The 14,336-nt window shown below is 41.5% G+C and overlaps 1 protein-coding gene across 2 annotated transcripts in view; it reads right to left on the reverse strand.

Annotated features, from left to right (window-relative positions):
• CRY1 (cryptochrome circadian regulator 1) overlaps positions 1–14,336 on the reverse strand; it is a 130,060-nt gene that overhangs the window by 15,624 nt on the left and 100,100 nt on the right. Inside the window, exon 12 of one of the 2 annotated variants that reach the window (XM_085652551.1) lies at positions 1,440–1,547. The exons of the other annotated variant lie outside the window; for it this stretch is intronic. Coding sequence (XP_085508677.1) covers positions 1,444–1,547 — 104 coding nt within the window. The 3' untranslated portion in view covers positions 1,440–1,443. The remainder of the gene's footprint in view (positions 1–1,439; positions 1,548–14,336) is intronic. 2 annotated transcript variants of the gene reach the window in all.

Here is a 14,336-nt window from a genome sequence, read left to right on the forward strand (position 1 = left end):
GCAATGATGGACTCACAAGACTGTGAGCAAGACCAGTGTTTGATGGAAACACGTTGGTGGTGGTGATATGACGATATTTTCAACGACCTAATAAATTTAAAAGAAACCTTCCTTTCGAGAGTGTGGCGTTATTCATAATTTGATGGCTTATACATATATACATAGATTACCAACTGGTGGCTGTCAGTAGGTAGTCGTCGTTAGGACCATGTTTCAATAGGGAAAGCATTTTTGGACTTGCCTGTATCTTTGGCGCTGTTTGATGAAACTTCATGAAATTCTCCCCAAAAAGTGTGCGGTGCTTCTTAATGTGCATGGAAAGTTTTAGGGCGATCTGTCAATCCGGGCCCGGGATAAAATAAGTGCGTTTCCCATGTTAATTCCCATAGAAACTTTAGACACGCCAGCAGCCCGAACCACTGGACGGAATTATACCAAATTTGGCAGAACCCTAGCTTTTGTTTCGCAGATTGTGCTTTTTGTTATTTGGTGTAAATCTGTTCAGTAGTTTGCGAAATATTAAATGCATATATTTTTGGCCACAAATAAGTTGCGCTGATTTTGCAACAAATTGTGAATGCGCACGCCAACAGGAATACTGTGATTGGCTGGCCGCAACCTGAACAGAGAGATGCAACCACCATTTTAGTTTATCGGAACAGTCCCCAGGGCTCAAACATAATGGCAGAAAGTGTTAGAAGGGGTCAGGTTGGATATGCCCTGACCCCATGTCTGGAATATAGGGGTCTTTGAGGAACCCGTTGATGTATATAATATTTCATTGAGATGTCATCAGTGATGTCACTAACCATGTCATGAGTGAACTTATATGTGAGGTCATAAGCAGTGCATTGTGGGGGACATAAGTTATAGTTAGCCCAAGTAACTAGAAGTGCTGAATTTCACTGGATTCGTATGAGTGAAATCTCAGCCTAACTATAACGTCCCTTTGACCATTGTTTTTTTCAGTAAATATACATATAGGGGTTTCGAAACGCATCGGGAGTTGTTTGCCACAAACTTGATGGAATAAAGCACGCTGTTACAAACAAATTGGGGCTCGGCGCAATCTTTATGAGCAAAGGATTGATTGATGGAATACTAAGGGTCGCGTCCTTGCCGGCAGCCCGACACCCTTTTGAGGCAGAGGATATCGCGAAACAAGGTTTGAATATATATATACATTTTTTTTTTTATTATTTCTAAAGGGCATCGGGGAGGTACGTAAAGTGAACCTATATACTCTGACCTTGTCTATTTTTTGGCCCTCTGTATTATTCCATGGTATTGTGGTATGTTTTTGAAATAATGTGTAGGTGTAAATACCCTTCACTGTGGCTATACAATGAAAAACTACAGGCTTTACTGTCTGAATGAACAGTACAGAAAAACACAACATTAAAGTTTAGTTTATCGTTTTCACGTTTGCATTAACTTACCTAATCAAAGACTGCTTTGTCGCTGGACTTTTGGCCCTATGCTTTGTATATCCTCTTCAGAGTTAGGGCGTTTCCCGCTGCTTACAACTGTGCAGAGGGAGTTTCTTCCTTTAAAATGAAACCAAACTTGCAAGTTTAGAATTATTTCTGCATAAGTAAAAGGGAAACTGAGAAACATACCCCGATTACTTACAAAGAAACTTAGGAACTTTCATCATGGAAAATACCTGAACTTTTGTTCAACAAATGTAAGCATACCCTAACATGGCTAACATTATAAATCTCACATGTATAAAATCAAAAATCTCAATCATACAACATTCACGGTAAAGCACCGTAGCAAAAAAAAGTCTACAATTATTTAGTGAGTGATACAACTCCACAAGAAAAGTTACTCACCAATAGTATGTCCATTTAAACGTCTTGCATTACCATCACTTTAATATATTTTAGCCAGGACTATGAAGTATCCCCTAGTTAATCATTTGATCAAAGAATGTGCATTGAATGCCTAACTCTGTCTCCCTTACATCAGTTACACAGCTCATTTCCTAGTTCAAAATGTATTTAGATTCCTGGATGTAACTGTAGTTTCACAGAATCCCAGGGGTGGGCAGGATTTAATTTTCCGCTGGCACCAGAACAAGTCAAATGGACTAGTTAACTCATAACGACTACATGATACTACTATTATAAAGGTTGTTTCCCTCATTATACCGTGGGGAACCAGGAGCCAAGTAGGGAACACTAAGAATGCAAAATCCAGGCAAAGCATCAGGAGCAACAACTCTGCCAGAATTCCTAATCACATTTTAATTTACTCCCAAACCTACACCTACAAGGTATTTACAGAAAGAATGTTGGATGGCCCACTTCATGGCCTCACAAAAAATGGGACGTTTCTGCACGCAATTAAATAAGACTTACTCTGGTGTAGTGGGCATTAAAACAGGATATCATCCGATGATAAGTGGTGGCTTTTTGCAAGATGCATTTTTTAAGCAAAACACAAAGCATCTAGGAATGATACTAAACTACCTAATGTTATTGGGAACAGCACTAATTTACTGAATGTGGTGAATATAAAATTCATCGCATCTCATACCCATACTGTGCAAGTAAACTCAGCTTGTGATGTATGAGAAATACAGTTGAGAAGGCAGGGTAATATACATCTTCTGGTTGAAAGTCCTTTCTACGTTACTATTGTAATAAATATTTGATTATTATAGAGAAATGCTACCTCTACTCTGCAAAAGTTTGATTAGGGTTGACAGCAGATCAGTTTTGGAACAAACCTAAAACATTTCTCAGTTAAGAATTTAAACATAATTGACCAACAAGCCTGCACCACCAGATCCTCCTGAGGATGTCTCCTTCAACACAGGAAACACAAAGAGATGATGGACGGAACGCTGAAACTTTTCAGACATTCACCTACAGACACTGATCTGGGTTGAATCCACCAAAGTTCTTTAGCTCACTTCGCCAACTCAGTTCAGACCCATCCATATGCAAATCAGTCTAGAACCTGTTTCTCATGGGAACAGTCCAGCCCGAACTGCTAAGCCAGGTCTTTCCTGGACCAGAAACAAGCCTTCTGGGATCCGTTTCGGGGTAACATCCCTCATGGCAATGTCACGATCTCTGAGCTAATATCGGATGGAGAGGTGCCCCAGTCGAGGGGCCAGGGAGCGGTGAGCCTGTTCCACCGGAAATAAAGCGGTGAAGTTATCTCAGCTGAAGAGATCAGCTAGGCGGGACTTCACATATATGTCCATCTGGCCTGTACTGAATGGATACAGCTATGCCTCTGATGCAAGCTTATTATGTCTGGAGCACGCCTCGAGATCCACATGTTTGCCGCAACAGTAATGAACTGTTTCTCTATCTTGGTGAGTTTCACTGTAGTATCAGCTGTATGGTCTTCAAGTTGGCGCTCTGCTCCATTCAAACCAGCCAAATCTTCTATGTCAAATCTTTCTGTCATGTGGTCCAAACGCGTCGTCACAAAGTCAATCAAGGCATCAATAGACTGTAATCTGGATTTCAACTCCAAAAGGATTACGGTGGATGCATCGGGAGTCACAGTCTCCACTCCCCCAACCGCACGCTCTGCATCTGTAGCAGACACCTCAATGCGGCGAGGTGTGCAAGTGGTGTTAAATTTAAGTTTCCCCTGTTGGGGCTCACGTTTGTCCATCGTGGGCTGGTGAAGTGTTTTTCCTAGGTTATGGATGTGTGACAGGGAGGTAGCACCTTTAGGTGCCTCAAGCCATTGGCGGCTGTGTCCACAGGAGGGACAGCATAAGGCATTACCCTAGATGTGTCAAAGCCAGGACAAGAGAAGAAAGATCTATGAATACTGGGCTGATGTGCCCAGTGTGCCAATGAATGGCACAGTGAAGGGGTCCACAGAGCACACCACAGCGGCATCAGGCATAGAAAACAGGCAGGGCCACAGTCAAGTTGGACCACCCCAGTGCGAAGACGCCACAGCACAGGCTGCCCCATCAATGTAGAGGGGTGGAGAGGGAGGATGAGTAGTCAGAAGCAGTTTGCCAATCAGCAGCATGCCTCGCCTCAGCGACTTATCTGGCTGTGCGGCAGAGAAGTGAATGTGGGCTAGCCATCGCCTCATTGCGGATCAAGCAGCCACTCCGCAGGATTACTAGATTGGAGGGAGACACACACCCCACCCTGTTGCAGCCTGGGCTTTGAGAACAGGACCTCCAACTATGAACGCATACATTCCATATGCTGCAAATGCTCACATGCCTCAGCGCGCTCACCCGGGGGGATTCACAGTTACCTCTCGACCCAGCAATGGCTGATATACCCGGGGGTCATCTGATGCCATCTGTTAGCTCCAAGGCTGATGCACGCCTCATGGAGCTCCACGCTAGACTGTCATCTTGGTGGCCTGCATGGCCAGATCCTCCAGAGTTCTGCTTCTTAATGAGAACATAGGCTTTTCGAGTGATCACAGAACATTCACAGAGTTTGAAAGGATATAAAGATGGACCTGGGATAGAATCTGGACCCTGTGCTCAACTGCACTCTTTTTTTTTTGCTGTTAACATCCTTATTATTTAATTTAAGCACTTCATCCAAGAAATTTGATATCTTGGGGCATCACTATACCATGTGTATAAAGTCTGCTTCTTTTTCTTTTTCAGTAACAAATGTTATGACACATCATACATGAGACTCAATACTTGACAACCAAACTAGACAAAAATAAATAAACAACATAAACAATGCAAGCATTTCACATTGACTTAACATGATCAGATAGCTGACAGACAGTATATAGAAAAGGAACAAACAATAAATAACAATATTAATCACCCAATCCAATTGGTTATAGGCACCCACAGCTTCTTTCCCATGTCCTGTCTCCCACATCCTTTGAGCCTATAAACTGCTAACTCCATACTATATATGGCAAGTAGCCTAGCCCTCCAATTTATAAACGTAGAAGGATCAGGGCTGATCCATTGAGATGTGATATTGGCTCTAAGGATCGCCACTGCAATAAAGACTAACCCTATATTCGACCTGGTCCAACCCACCATATTCTGGGTCTGATCTATCCCCAGGATCACTAAACCAGCAGTTATTGTAATCGTCTTACCAAGGGTCTGACCCAAGAAATCCTCGATGTTTTGTAAGAATTTAGCAAGCTTGGGGCATCTAAAGAACATATGGACCGTTTAGGCGGCCAGTGCTCCACACCGGCTACACAAATTCCCACGTGGCCCAGACCAATTAGCGATTTTCCCCAGAGTATAATATAAGTCAAAGACAGGCTTATAATGTTGAGCTCTCAAACTGCCAGTTATTAAGATCTTATTTGCAAATTCTAAAGATGCCCCCAGGTCCGTGCCCTCCTGTGCGAGTTTCCTATCCCATCTTTCGTTCTGAATGATCAAATCATCAGGGTGGGCAGATAGTAGAGTTTAATAAATTTTCCCTATCCTGGACCTGGATGCTATAATGTTCACCAACGATATCTTGCCGAAGTGCTCAGCTGCACTCTCAATCGCACGCACACCTGCATCCATAAAAGCAGAAAGTGAGGTCAAGAAGTCTCCTACATCGTACCCAAAACCTGGCATGACCGCCCTCAACACATCACAGACTTCTCCCTATTTTGTTAAGTCAGCAAAAGCTGAAGACCTTGTTCTTTGGTTAACTCTTTGGGGCGGACACCCTACACTTAGTCCTACCCCTACTCGCCTTCTCATGGCCTGGATACCCTCACTGGTGATTAGCTGCACCAAACAAATCCTAGAACCATAACATATGTGCAATCACTGGCAGCACAGCAAGCTACTATCTCTAACAGAATTTTGGAACAGATATGGGGCAATGTCAGGGAATGAAGAAAAGAACTGGAGATTGCCATCCTGCGTGTATTTCAATCAGTGTTTAATCTCCTACGAAATGGTGCTCACCACAATCTCTGCATGAGTCGGAATTGTACTATATAAATTCAATGTAAGAATTAATCAGAAAATACATCAAGCCTCAACTAAAGAATGAGAAAGATCTACTTTGCTGATCCCCACATTGCTTTATTGAATCATCACAAGACCCCATAGTCTCAGTGGCGGCTCCTCCGCTATGCTGGAGGAGCATCGTCCCCCAGCCAACCTCAAAAGTTGAAAAATAAAACGATAATAAACCAATTTATTTACATTTTACTTTTCAACTTGCACTGCTGCGTCCCGGGTCTGGACCATCGCGGGGCAGTCAGGAGAGGGGGTGGTGGGCAGCACTGCTATCAAACCTCATGTGGGTTTGGCCGGCTGTCTCAGGACGGCCAAACTCACCTGCGCACTGACCTGTCTCCAACCCAGCTGCATTGCTGGGTTGGAGACAGCAAAGCACGGGCTCACAGCCTCTCTGCAAGCACAAATTCCCAGCGCTCAGGCCAATCCTGATGCTGCTTTCTAACATGAAAGCCGCTTCAGGTTTGGCTGCAAGGAAGGCTGGAAGCCTGTGCTGCAGCGAGCAAGGAGAGGACACGGAGAAGAACGTTGAGCGCCAGGTGACAGGTAAGTTCTTTTTATTTTATTTTTTAAATATTTGCTATCATTTCCCCTCCCTCCCCTCCACCTCCCTGTCCCCCCAGCCCCCACTCCACCCTGCTCCCCGCCACTACGCCCACTCAGCGGCCCTTCCATAGGGATTTTGAGGCATTCAAATAAGCAGGCAGGAGGACAATACACAGATTAAAGTACAGGTGATTGCTGAAACGGGTTCGGTGGATCTCAGTATGTAGGATTTTTAGGTGAGCAAGTCCACATGTAGCACAATAACAAGCTGGCCAATTCTAAGTGAGCATGTCTGAGGTTTGCAGGTTATACATGTTGCCACTCCTTACTAGATGTTCCAACCTTTCAAGCTGTGAACCTATGTAAAATAAACATATATGTATGTAGATTATTTAAATTAAATAATATAAATAATAATAATAAAGTAGCTGGTAAATAGGGGCATTCAAATTGTTTCAGTAACTAGTGCCCTTCACACTCTCCAATCTGAGCCCCTTTACCCTTTTGAAAGCTTCTTAGTCAGATCGAGTTACCAAAAGAGGCGACAATTGGGCATGAGAAACTGTCCACAGAGTGGTAACCTTTACACACCTCAAAGCTCAGAGATCCATAGTTACATTCACGTAAATTGTTCATCCTCATCTCCACACAGTGCTGGCAGGTTCCCGGCCTTGCAAGCTAAGCCCACATTGTGCAAGTTTAGATAAAGTTAAGCTAAGGATATCTAGCAGTATAGTTGTGTAGAGTTGGTTACCAAATTTGAAACGATTTCTGCAATCGCCATTAATACATTAGTGTTTTGTGAAAGTATGCACTGTAGTAAGCCATACTGATATGAGAGTGAAGCCGCCATGTGTCTTTTTCAGAATTATTACAGAAGAAATGCCGAGCACTCATTTAACACCATGGAGGCATGTCCTGCTAGAGCAAATCAATACAGAACTCTATCGGTTTTGTGATTTATGGGCAGTAGTTTTTTTTTTTTTTAAATGTATTATTCCTATTTCGTTGAATTTCTTTGAATATAGCACCAAGGTTTGGGATACAATGCATGTTAATCTATTGTTAATTTTGCTTGTGCAGGCAGCGAATATTATGCCAGGTCACAGTCCCGCGGATGAAGGACCATTTTGCCCCGAAATGCACTGGGGAACTACGAATGTTCTGGACTCAACATGTTGATTGGATAAAAGTTCAAGTTATAATCATTCTGTGACCTTTGAATATTAATGAGGATATAAGTGAGACAAAACGGGCTTCAGAAGCAATGTATATAACATTCATTTGGAAACCGTTTAATCTAACATACATTTGATGGCTACATTGGATGGACATTGAGTAATCATTTCTGCTTTATGAAAGAAATACATTTATTGTGCACCATGGGACTAGTCTCACATTGGGAAATACAAAGTTTGTATGTATAGTGTCCTTGGAAAGAGTACACACCAAGGTTGCACGTCTTCATGATGAAAAAGCGTTATAACATTTCGGGCTTAATGTCAAGAGTGCACTACTGCCAATCGTAACTTGGTCTCCCTTCTTCACTATGCCATAGAACTCAAGCTGCACCTTACCGACAACACCTAAATAGGCCAAAGCTACTCAGGGACTGCTAGTGTTCCCACTCATAGTGGACCTGGCCTGGCATTTAAGATTGGACTGTTCCTAGTCGAGAAGCACCAAAACAGATGGACTAGATTGCACCTCAGAATAATTACCAGCGGCTCAAATAAATTCAAGAAAATCACTCATCACTTTTTTGTTTTCTGCCACACTGATCTGATTAGATGGTCTAGACAAGGGGTCAGTCAGTACCAAGGGACAAGGAGGCAACAAATCCGCTTCTACTGCAAGGTGAGAGACGGAGGGCACTAAGTGATACCAATAGAGCGCAAACTGAGCCAGTGCAGCAAACCAGAAATATTGCTCCATGTAAGCGACTGAAAATCCTTTATCGTAGCACAATAGTGTCGTAATGTCCCAGTTCAGATGCGACTGACAACGGGACTATATCAATCTTGTCAGCCTAGTTTGCAGGGTTTTAAAAAAGGATATGTTCAAAGGCATTGCCATAGTGACAAAAAGATACAGCAGCTTGGGAAGAATATAATCTTAAGGAGGGTCACAATCCGAGTAAAGGAGAGAAGGATGCTGGTTCATCTCGCAGTCACATCTTGTATCCCCGGAACTACTGGGCCATAATTGTGCCCAAGTATAATACCCACATCTCTGTGAAGATGTATTTGAGGTATCACACCCATTCCTCATGGCATTGCAATGGCAAACAGAGCACACGCTTAGTAGGAGTTGGGGGCAGAGGAAGAAGTTCCAATTTATCTTAACACATACTCCCGACAGGTTACCAGACCAAACAATCTCTCTATGGACAAGGGAAAGATCACTATCTGGTTCCCTTTTATAAAATAAAATGTACACGCACAGCATTAAGTGACAGTAGCCACCAATCTCAGGTCCCTCTGGGAGTGGTGTCATCTAAGAATGCTGGCCAGAGGCTCCATGGTAACACCAATAAAGGAGATACCAACAATGAAGATATCGGGCCAGCTCTTGTCAGGGTTTCTTTGGTGCTAGACATCTACGAGTACATACCGTCATATAGAGATTCTGTTGTTGCAGATAGCGGTCTTGCCGTGTTGTGGGTTTTATCTAGTGTTGCGTTTAAGATAACAATGAAGTCACCACCCTAGAGTATGGTATGCAGATCCACTACTAGGCAAGCAGACATCACTCCTTCTTAGAGTATTTAAGTTTGGGCCATATCCATTAGAATGTATTACATGCTTATTGTGCAATATATGCTTTTTACAGTAAGATATAGTACTTCAGTGTGGGACGTGACCCAATCATACCAGACCCGTTGAATCTTCCTGATCAGAACAGCGACCTCTCTAAAGTGTGTGTTGTATGACTCCTAATGGTGACTCGTCCACCGCATCTATTGAATGTCCCCTCTAAGTGTGTAACCTTGAGAAACTCTACAAATATCCTATGTGTGTTTAGATGAGCCCATACTTTTAGAGTTTTTAGGGGGATATAACCCTATATCATGTATCCATGAAAACTACGGAATGTGATGCCATTTAGGCCCAGATTGCAAACAATGTTAACCCATGCGTTAATTTCGTTGTGCCTTATTATGAGATGTCTGGCTTTTTATTCACCCCGTTTTCAAAGGTGTGGGAGAACCAAACACAATATTTTCGATGGTAATTTCTGCTAGAATCATGGCTTTGACTGTAGCAGCAGCCAAGTCTCGGTCTGCATTTTTTCTCTTAAAGCTAAAAAACAGCCTCCTGTTCCATGCACCCCTCTGCCACATGCTCTTGTGAAAAGGCACACGGGACATCTGTCATGTTTGTGAGAGTACACATCCGCCAAACTCCAACTAAAGTCCTTAATATCCAACCAAAAAGTGAGACATGTAAAATGAAAGATGGTACATTAATCAAGAAATCATCATAGATAACAGCGATCATAAATGTTAATCAAAATACTTATCAGCGTGCACAGTGCAAAAAGGTGGACACAGTGCACGCTGCTCTGAAATAGAAGTGCCCGACTGATTATACTAAAAACGGAGGCCGAGGTGCAGTTAACATTTGCATAGCAACTGAAGCAACAATGCAAAAGCTCAGCAAAAACTGCAATTCTAAAACCCTTTCTTTGGTGCCTGCTATTAGTTTTAGGTCATCTTCAAGTAATCACCTGAGCACATGGCTGTCTATATAATTTTTGAAAGACTAGTTGTGCTTTAAAAAAATTAAAAAGAGTAGGAATTATTGGTTTACGTGGCCGCCAGATGACTTGCTCAGTAATGTAGTCCTTAAACACGTGTTATCAAAGACCACAATTAAAATATTTACAGATACACCATCTACAGTAATAACAATGAGGTTGACCAACACCATCCGTGTAATATAGCGCGTCAAGGCAAGCCTCTGCCAATTGACCAGTTTTCCAATTTTTATACAGTAAAACTGAAAATTGACACTCATAACTGAAGCAAGTTCAGATACAACAGCTGGAGCATAAAACTGCACGGTGCATTAACACTAAATGAAGCTAAATTTCCATTTAAATACAATTTGTATTTCACTTGCACATCAAGCGGCAATCTCGCTGTATTTGTAACACTGTTGATAGACATGATAGCTTTGTATGTCTTGCTTAAGTGTATGTATCGGCCTGATTAAAACCAGCTTCAATCGATTTAGAACTAATTACCTTGATTCCGAAATATGATTAGGACGCTACATATCCGTTTCATTACCAAGTCTAAATATTAAAATACTTATCTTTACTTTTTGAAAACATAGTCCTAATGTTTTATTATCATACTCGAACAGGACTCATTAAATATGATCTTCATGCATCTTGCATTGAATTGCCTATTAGTTAACTATAAATCTGTCATATCAAAAGTTGTAATTAGCTCAGATAGTGAGAAAGACCTTTTTTTCTCATTTAAAGAATCAATGATACAACTTCCAATTTCCGAGTACCTTTTATTCATGCTTGGTCAGGCACACAACACAAACTTTCATTAGCTGCATCCTCCATCTATGATCCTACCATGTAGTTCTTGTGTATTGCACATGAGTGACGTCTGTCACTAAGCTCATGCCACTATATGGCTAGTTTTATTATATGTTGTGTAGAAGTGCTTGGCACTTGCTAATTTACTCATACGTGTGGTCCCTATGTGTTCCTTCAATGTTCACTAATATGTACACGTGAATCCTTAATATGGGAGATGTTGTTAATGTTTCCAAGAGAAAGAACATGGAGAACACAACATTTAGAAGTGGCAAACTTGTCTATGTGTCTCTAAGACAAATAGTGTACAGACTTGTAAAACACAAAACCACACACTAAACCAGATCGAGAACACCACGCCATGACCATGAATTCTTTGGTTCAATAAACTGATCTCACATGCCTGTGACATTCCACAGCACTTCCCACAGTAACCTTTCCCTGTATGCCCAACTTCAACATACTGACTCCAAAACAAAATATGAGCCCGTATCCCCTTGGAACCTGGAATGACTCGCAGACAAAGTGTTTTAGAAACTAATCTGAAGTCCACTACTCAAACCATGAACACATTGTTGAATACACGGCTCATTGCACTTCTTTAAAATATGCAGTGATACGCCCCCCTAGAAATAAAATTTCTTTGGATAACTCCAATCTGGCAAATTGCCACTAGAAATACAATATTCCTTCCCTCCAAAATGTTTGAACCCACAATGAAGTACATCATTGAGGGACAGAGTCTCTGAAAAATAACTCCAGCTACTTTATTTGTTGGGTGCCCTTGGGTTTAACATTGTTGCTACTGGTGGTGTCAGCGTTGTGTGTTGGCTGCACTGGCCAGAAGAAATCCATAATATAGACTACATGCTATTTTAAGGCAGTCACTGCTTCCAAGGATGCTTTGCGAGACAGCAATTAAGTGGCACGCTTACTTTCGTACAGAAGGCAATTCGGAGGAATGCCATCATGTACTTGGGTTCAATGGGATTCACTGCAGTGCCCTTTATTGTTTACTGTATCCAACCTAACATCGGCCATTCAAATACAATTTTCCATTTTGCCTACATTTGTAGGACACTTACATTTTGTGGTAATTGAGTCTATAGAGAAAGGGTGACAGATCCTAGTTGGCTGACTTTCTTCAGAATGTAGACACTAACAATTGAATGAAATAATAACATTGCAAAAGTGAATTTGTGGGTTTTGGAAATAACCACAATCTATAGTTTAATAATACCTTGCATTACTCCTGTTACTCATATGAATGGTTGAACACTAGTTTAACACTCCCCAAGTGCACTTATGGGGCATGGATTTGTTTCTTCTGTCACCACCACCAATGCAGAATTGTCTCGTCTCTCGCTCAGATTTTCATATAGTGAAATTTATATATTTGTTGTATGAACTTTAGACTATGGAAATGTATCACTAGGCCTTTTAAAAATGCAGCAATGTATTTGGAGAGGGAGGGAGTGTGTTGTACCTCCGCTCACATCTTGTGAAAAAGTGGTGCCTTAATGTTTGTTTGAATTATTTATTGTTCACTCTTTGCATACGCCCTCATTCTATAGTGCTTTAAACCCATTATCTTCCAACCAAAGCATTGATATTTTCTACTAGTGGCCTACTCATATGGTATTATTTACCAAGGAACAGTCTAGGAGGCATGGCTTTTTCTGTGGCAGTCGGCCTAGGGAGCGACCATCCAAAGGACCATTTTTTGAGTGATGGCCACCTTCAGTTTTGGAGTCCTGTTAATGTGACTGTTTAATCTCTAGCATAACCTTGTTTAACGTAATCTCCATCTTCAGTCTATCTCAAAGGGCAATTTAATCTGGCATAACACTAATGAGATCACAATCCTCATGCATTCAGTTGTGATTGTGTTAGCACAGGATAATCATTAGGAAACTATAAAAGCTTCAATTGTCTATGTTGTCAAACCTTCTCATTTGTACTTATCGGGAATGTATTGTGTAAACTTTGACAAATTATCTTGAAATAGGTTAATTGTAAACTGGGTCTCTATAAATCTATAAGGATATTTCCAGCACACATCATCTCCATTGACAATCTCACCTGATGACCCGAGATGAAAGCACTCACTAGATTCATTATGCTGCACATGAGCATGGCAAAGGGATCAAAACCTAACCACAAATGAAACAAGAGAAATGAGCCCATCCATATTTCATCATAATGGCCCCAATCACTCTTTTGGTGGTACAGTCTTTCCTAATTTAAGTTTGAGGACTGCTTTCATAACAGTGTGAGTTTTTGAAAACCTACCATGGACAAAGAGTCCACAGTGTGCAGCAGATATGTAAGGGCTTGCTACTAAGACTGACAATAGTGATGTTGGGTAAAGACCTGCAAACATAGCCTTGAGTGAAACTTCCAATGCAGTGAAGCAAGTGATAAAGATAGTTCTGAATGTGCACACAATCAGTATGTGAAAAGGTGAAACAAAAGCGGCTTAGCGTTAGCACAGCAATATTCTGTAACCACATTTTAGTTTTATCACCCATTCTCCTATGGAAACAAAGAATAATTGTTTGGTCTTGAACTAAAGCTGAGGCTATTGCAACATCAACTACAGCTGTCTCCCAAAGAAACCTACTGAGATACTGTAAAGGCTTCAAAACCAAGAGAACACTGTTTACACTGGTGAAAAACCACTATATCTGAAATCCTTCCACTGGACCCCACTGGAGAGAAAAATCAATACAATTCTATGCAACATAAATAATAAACGATAGGTGTTGGGGGTGGAGCAAGGCATCTGCAGAAGCAAAGTCCCTGGTATGTGGCTATAGGAACCTGCACTCTGCTTCTACACACTTGATTGGAAAAGAAGTAGGAAGGCAGCACCCTGGGAGTCCAGGTCTCTGGACTGCAGACAACCTTAAACAAAAGGAAGAGTCGAACCACATACGTTGGAGGGAAAACCTTAAAACAGTTTCAGCTAAAAGGGCGTTGAAACATCTTACATATTGGCACTGTAATGGGGCTAAAATGCGACACACAGCAAGCTATAAAACTTCTTAATAAGTACATTAAATGAAATATGGCCCCAGCAGGGACTCAAAGTGTTGGTGTGCAGATACCACTACTAGTTAAACACTCTGAAAGTTAATTGGTAGATAAACATTGCTGCAGTGAGATTTGGCGCCTCACAAAAACAATAGGTTGCAAATATGAAGCGAGTATGAGAAAATGTTGGTTTAAAATGCATATTTCACTCAATGTTGCCATGTTAGTAAACTCTGCA

Source organism: Triturus cristatus, chromosome 4_1, assembly GCF_964204655.1.
Source record: "Triturus cristatus chromosome 4_1, aTriCri1.1, whole genome shotgun sequence".
Lineage (NCBI taxonomy): Eukaryota > Metazoa > Chordata > Amphibia > Caudata > Salamandridae > Triturus > Triturus cristatus.